This window comes from Penaeus chinensis, chromosome 1, assembly GCF_019202785.1.
Source record: "Penaeus chinensis breed Huanghai No. 1 chromosome 1, ASM1920278v2, whole genome shotgun sequence".
NCBI classification, from domain to species: Eukaryota; Metazoa; Arthropoda; class Malacostraca; order Decapoda; family Penaeidae; genus Penaeus; species Penaeus chinensis.
In genome coordinates, this window is record NC_061819.1 from 21,263,791 (window position 1) to 21,271,290 (window position 7,500).

At 38.3% G+C, this 7,500-nt stretch overlaps 1 protein-coding gene across 8 annotated transcripts in view; it reads right to left on the reverse strand.

The window, feature by feature from the left end:
* LOC125026020 (dynamin-like) overlaps nucleotides 1-7,500 on the reverse strand; it is a 115,023-nt gene that overhangs the window by 24,705 nt on the left and 82,818 nt on the right. For all 8 annotated transcript variants that reach the window (XM_047614663.1, XM_047614581.1, XM_047614432.1 and 5 more), the window contains 2 exons: nucleotides 7,475-7,500; nucleotides 153-359 (listed from right to left, as the gene is read on the reverse strand). The exon at nucleotides 7,475-7,500 is cut by the window's right edge and continues 94 nt beyond it. In XM_047614663.1, coding sequence (XP_047470619.1) covers nucleotides 153-359; nucleotides 7,475-7,500 — 233 coding nt within the window. The remainder of the gene's footprint in view (nucleotides 1-152; nucleotides 360-7,474) is intronic.

Below are 7,500 nucleotides of genomic sequence, written 5' to 3' on the forward strand. Positions count from 1 at the left end.
CTAAATGACCAGTTGAATTACACTAGCATAAAACAAGAAGCAATAAAAGTAAAGAAAGAACAGTGAAGGTATTTTCTAAATGAACAGCAAAATATGTGGATCAAAACAACCACATACAAAAAATCTAAAACACTGAATTATTCACAACTCACCTGATCTCCACAAGCATAGAGGTGAGCTAGAAGTTCACCCATGATGAACTCTTTGGAATTGTTGATCATCAGGTGCATGAGAGCCTTTGGTACTAAGTCCCGTGTTGTCTTGGTGACAATTTTCATGTAAGAATCTACCAAGTTCCTAATGGTCTCGACTTGACGCTCTAGTTGAGGATCCATCGATGTTGACATCTCACTGCCAGACTAATTGGATAAAAATACTGTAATTAATCATGCTTAACTGCTTGATGACACAGCATATTAGTAAACCAATTCTATAAAAGCACTATAAAAATAAATATGTGTTATGGAGAATAGATTTATGATTAAGTAAAAACAAGAAAAAAAAGTAAACTATTTCATATGAAATACATTAGACAAGGAAACAGGAGGATAAACATCATGCATGGTGATCCTTCAAATTTTCATTGGCTGGAAAAGCCATAAGTTCTATGAGCGTATCAAGTACACCTGTTGCTCATCTAGATCGCTTAAGTGACATGGATATAGTAGTTTATGAAACACATGAAAAAATCATCCACCAACAATTCCATAATGGCTACAAAGCCTTTCAGCACAACTTGCTCCCTGGGCACCAAATACAGCTTTGTCACTTGCATTCCCTTCTTCCCTCACCTTACAAATAGTTTGTCACTTGAACATGCCACATTTATAATCTTTTGACAACTATACAGATCATAGAAATATATAAAAGCCCTGACACAGAAAACCATACTTTCCTTATTCTTCTGTTACAAATGAATACAGTAATCAGAGCCATTTCTCATTTAGAAATATGCAACAAGGACATAACTTATCACCCCAACTATGCCAGATATCAGGAATCTCCTAGTAACATAAACTCTGGTGATTAATGGCAACATGCAGACGTTGGGTGTGGGAGTCCGCTACATGTAGCGGAACTTCCCACTCCACATGCTCTAGCATGTCGCCGCTCATAAAGCCATACCCCTCAGACCACACAGTGTTATGAGGGCTGTACACCTGATCCATCCAAAAGGGGTTAATAGTATGCATAATCATTATGATCTTTGTAAATTATGTTTTATACAGTTATTATTTCTAAATAACTCCTTGGAAAAGAGTAAAGAGTGGCTTAATACTGGAAAATTGATTCTTGCACCAGAATGTCTACGATCCTCTTGGAGTCGGGTGACCACTATACACATCATGGTGATTTCAACATTCTTGCCCAGCAGAAAGAGGATATCCCCTTTACAGGGACGGAAAACTTCCAGATTATCATGGGATATCTAAATGGTACCCAGTATTAAGGAGCTATTGTATATATGCTTTGACCACCGTGCACACACACACACTGCATGCACAAAGGAACTCAATATGTTATCACCATGCATCACATAACTGTCAGGAGTGGAACCACTTTCCATGATATCTGATAACTACAGTAAAGATGCCAAGGTGATATTTTGTGAATGCTATTATATACATATGTATCACAGCCCCATTATAATGTACAAATAATCTTACAATTCATATAAATTCACTGGAATAAGTTAGGAGTAAGATCTTGGTTTTCAAACGAATTCAAAAGGTATGTGCAAATAATAAATTTCTAATAATTCATTCTAATCAGCTTAAACTTTCACTCTTTGTGGTTATCTATGTAATTCATGATGACCAGGAGTCTATTAAAATACAATTCACTGAATCATATACATTTAACCCCAAAATTCCTACTTGCCACATTCCTGGCTTGCTACAAACTGTGCAGTCCATCCTCTTTCCCACGATCCTGTACTGCCTCTCAAAAATTATTGGGCTTTTATCCCACGTCTTATTTTATGGTATATTTCATCCAGCTAAATCCTCTCTCTTTTCCTCTCCAACAATCCCCATCCAACAACTTTCTTTTATATATAACAGTCACTTCTTGGTATATCATTATCTTTTTACTACTTGTGGATCTAGGCATATAAAAATACAACTGTAAATATATAAATACAACTATACACATATTTCATGGTTTTATATGATGAAAATATATTATTGTTCTTATATACACTTTTTAAAAATATACAGCCATCATAATGTGAATGAAAACAGCCCTACTGAACATTTCTAAGTCTCATTTGCTGCAACTCATAAGAGAATTCGAGAATGCATAACAACTGCAGATCTGGATGTGTATGCATGTACATGTATGCGTGCATGTGTGTGCATTTGTGTGCATGTACCTGTGCATGTGCGTGTGCGTGTCTGCATGACAACTTACCCATATATATATATACACACACAGGAGTATGTATATAACCATGCCTCTATATTTCTGCTTTTCAGGCCATATATTTATTAGCAGAAAAAAATATATACACTTAAATATATATATACACAAATATATTTGGAGGAAGATGCATTGTTCTATACTATAATTGTTATTTATCGCCTACAATATGATATTAGGGAAGGTCCATCTTACTTGACAACTGTTATGATTATTTCACCCAAAATCATACTGAATCTTTGCTGCACAACCCAATGAGTCTTGCAAGAAAACTTCTTAGCTTCTTATCACAAATTTCTCCTCAATATCATTTTGGGTGACTATAAAGGAGCTGACATGCAAGAGTAAAGGGTGCAGTAAGACCTACCACAAACATTAACATTCTACATTGGTGGCCCCTAAATAGAAGTTCATTAGATGAAAGATGTGGTGTGTGAAGTGTGTAAGAACAGTTAAATTTAAGAGATATTAAAATATTTACATATATTTTCTTCTGGCACATATAACAAAATACATTTTTTTTTTCTTCTGGTGTCTAGTACTTAATGCAGTAATATAATTCAAACAAAATAATAACTATAAAAATAAAAATCCAACTTAAACTACTATACTCAGAAAATGTACCACACTGCCCATCTCTGATTTACTTCACACATTCGCAAACTAATATCATCATCCCTAGTAAATACCATACAATAAATATTTAACATCTTCATCCTTAAAAAAAATAGGGCGTTAAAAACTAGGGCATGACACTGATTTTACTATTAAAAGTGAGATACAAAAGTATGCAATAAACTGACAAATATGAGTAATTAACCCAATGGCGTCGGGTATAGAAAATTAAAAAAAACTCTACGCTCTGGCGAACGGCGGCAGCGCGCCGACTCTGAGCGCGTGAGTTCGGTACATCAAGCCGAATCATTGCCTCGGGGCATTTTGGCGCGGCACCGCTGCGGACAGCCGCACGTCTCAAATCGGGCGTATTGTTATGACGGCGATAGCCATGACCCATGGCCATTGGGTTAAAGACATCTAGCACCTGAGAACAACTGAATATTTTATCAAACTAGTGTGAACAGTTCGAAAAAAATATTGGTTAACTTAATATTTCAATCTTTTACTGTAAAATCAAATCAAAACCCTAGATTCTTAAAAAAAGCAAAAGAAAAAGATAAAATTTAATGGCTGAGATTTTGTGTAATTCTTCCTGGGAGTAATAACATTAGTTTGTAAGAGTATAAAGAAAATGGAGATGGTCATTTGGGAGGCCTCGCTCTCTCGCTCACACACTCTTTCACTCTCTCACTCTCTCACTCTCTCACTCTCTCACTCTCTCACTCTCTCACTCTCTCACTCTCTCACTCTCTCACTCTCTCACTCTCTCACTCTCTCACTCTCACTCTCACTCTCACTCTCACTCTCACTCTCACTCTCACTCTCACTCTCACTCTCACTCTCACTCTCACTCTCACACTCACTCTCACTCTCACACTCACACTCACACTCACACTCACACTCTCACACTCTCACACTCTCACACTCTCACACTCTCACTCACTCACTCACTCACTCACTCACTCACTCACTCACTCACTCACTCACTCACTCACTCACTCACTCACTCTCACTCTGAAATGTGTTTGCTGAAAAAAGAACAATGATCAGTGGAAATATGATAATGGAAAAGAAAAGTTGCAAGTGTAATTGTCTGGGGTGTGAATGAGTCATGACACGTGATAATGAGGGAAGGTCTATCTATGTGATAAGCCGATCAGTACACATATTCTAGGGGCCTCTTACCTCTCCCTTTTGTCAGACATACAAAGGACAGTTATTGCTTGAATAGGTGTTAGCTATGGAAAGTCTCTTACAAACATTGAGATCAAAAAAGAAAATCTTATAAATATACAGTGAATCAAGAAGATCACAGATCATTGATAACTGGCAAGGGTTATCTTTTACTTTTCGTTTTAATGTTTATAAGTGTCCAAGATACAATTATTCATCAAACTATACAAAAAAAATTCTGGGACTCTCTCTCAAAATGCTTATAAATATTCATCCATGCCAGCTACTAAATTCTCTGATGAAAATGCTTCTAGTGACAAAAATAGGCAATACAATAACATCTAAACAACCTTACAATTAAGCTGATATCTTAAAAACAAAGATACTCATAAAACACACATTACAAAGTAACATCTACAAGATCTTTTATACATTTACAAGGTACAAATATATACATACAAGTAAGTGAGCATGCAGGAGGCAATCGTGGTAAAGGGAAAACAGTGACAATGAATGATAATTAGGATGACAAGGAGGGTAAGGAAGGAGAAGGAGGATGAGGAGAATAAAGTTGAAGAAGGAGGAGGAAGAGTAGGAGGAGGAGGTGGAGGAAGAAGAGAAGGAAGAGGAAGAAGAGAAGATTAAGAGGAGAAAGCAGGAAGTTGGAGGAAGAGGCAGGAAGAGGCCGGAGGAAGCAGGAGAGAGGGAAGAGGAAGCAAGAGCGAGGGAAGAGGAAGCAGGAGAGAGGGAAGAGGAAGCAGGAGGGAGGCAGGGAGGAAGGGGGAGGAAGGGAGGGAGGCAGGGAGGCAGGGAGGGAGGGAGGAAGGGAGGAAGGGAGGGAGGGAGGGAGGGAGGGAGGGAGGGAGGGAGGGAGGGAGGGAGGGAGGGAGGGAGGGAGGGAGGGAGGGAGGGAGGGAGGGAGGAAGCAGGAGGGAGGGAGGAGGAAACAGGAGGTAGGAAAAAGGAGGAAGAGGAAGCAAGGGGTTGGAAAGAGGAGGAGGAGGAAGCAGGAGGTTGGAAAAAGGAGGAGGAGGAAGCGGGAGGGGGAGAGGAGGAAGCAGGAGGGGGAGAGGAGAAAGCAGGAGGGGAGAGAAGAAAGCAGGAGGAGGGAGGAGGAAGCAGGAGGGAGGAAGGAAGCAGGAGGAGGGAGAAAGGAAGCAGGAGGAGGGAGGAGGAAGCAAGAGGAGGGAGGAGGAAGCAGGAGGAGGGAGGAGGAAGCAAGTGTAGGGAGGAGGAAGCAGGAGGGAGAAAGGAAGCAGGAGGAGGGAGGAGGAAGCAAGTGTAGGGAGGAGGAAGCAGGAGGAGGGGGTAGGTGGAGCAGGAGGTAAAGGAAGATGAAGATGAAGATGAAGATGAAGATGAAGATGAAGATGAAGATGAAGATGAAGATGAAGATGAAGATGAAGATGAAGATGAAGATGAAGATGAAGATGAAGATGAAGATGAAGATGAAGATGAAGATGAAGATGAAGATGAAGATGAAGAAGAAGATGAAGAAGAAGATGAAGATGAAGATGAAGATGAAGATGAAGATGAAGATGAAGATGAAGATGAAGATGAAGATGAAGATGAAGATGAAGATGAAGATGATGAAGATGAAGATGAAGATGAAGATGAAGATGAAGATGAAGATGAAGATGATGAAGATGAAGATGAAGATGAAGATGAAGATGAAGATGAAGATGAAGATGATGATGGAGGTGGAGAAATGATAGAAACAGAAAGAGGAAAGGTATGGAAGGAAGAGGAAGATTAGGAGTGTGAAGGAAGTGTGAAGGTAAAAATGCAATCACAAGTTATAATAGTCAGCACTACAGCATGGCAACAGGATGTACATAAAATAAAAAAATATGATAATCTCAACTCTTACTTAACCCCTTCCCGACGGGTCACGCCTATAGGCGTCATAACAGTACGCTCGAAATGTGGGTGCCGCTGTCCGCCGCGGCGGCGCGCCAAAGCACTCTGAGGCAGTGATTCGGCTTGATGTACCAAACTCACGCGCTCAAAGTTGGCGCGTTGCCGTGGTTCGAGTTTTTTTTTAGTTTTTTACACCCGTCACCAATGGGTTAAGGAGCAAGGAGATAATGATAGGCAAGAAATGAAAAGGAAGGAAGGAGGAAAAAGAAACATATTTACACAAACCACATTACATACATGAAAGCTAATGCCATCTTTATACCAAATGTTAAAAAAAATAATAACACCCTGAGCTCTGCACCCTACTGTTTTATACCATTTTCATATTTTCATATTCTTAAGCTATTAATATTATCTTTTCACTTCATACAAACATTGACATTGATATGAACTGGTTAAAAGTAGCCGGTGTTATTTCACCAATCTTCAGTATCACAATGGAAAGAGCATTCATGTTTTTCTTGCTTTACTCATCTATTGCACAATACTACAAAACCAATGACAATAAAGACATATGTCTTTATCATTACATATTTGTCACTAACAAAATGAAACAAAACCAACCCACAGTCAACAAAACATCCACATATTTAATGGCATGCATGTCTCGCAGATCAAATACAGGTGTCAAATGATTCATGATACTAAGCAAGTGCATAACTGCAACAACAAAGTATAATGACTAACAGGAGTGACATTATTTCATACATATCTATAAAATCTATGGACATCCATGCTACAGGCATGGAAGAAACAACAGACTAAACATCCATAAAATACATCCGTAACAACTTAAACACAAAAGGATAATACATATGGACAACTATAAAAGATATAAGGGATATAAGATATGATTCGCAACACACTATCCAAGTCTTGTATCCAGTACAAATACACAATCACATGTATTATAAATCCATTAGTAAAAGAAACACATTAGCCAAAACTGCTTCACATTGCACAATTCATATTTTTTTGCAGCAAATATGTAAATACTTACAGTTAGGTACATTTTCAAACATGGATATTGACAAATATTAAAGGTTAGTTATTGGAGAAATCACAAAGGAACACACTCATGTACAAGCACAATTGAATGCATTCAACTGTGTGCACACATACATCCACTGACACACAATTTCATCTCAATGTATCCCATCATACTCTCTTTCAATATACATACAATTCTCCAGAGAGTGTACAATTTAAGGGAGTTTATCTTGAAAGCAATAATAAAAATATAAAGTAAATCATAACAAAATAAATATATGAGAAAAAAAGAAGAAAAAAGTAGAGGAATGCTAATTTTTCCACCAGAAACAAAAAACCTTAAACATCCTACCTCCTCTCCATTGCTTGTGTCAGACA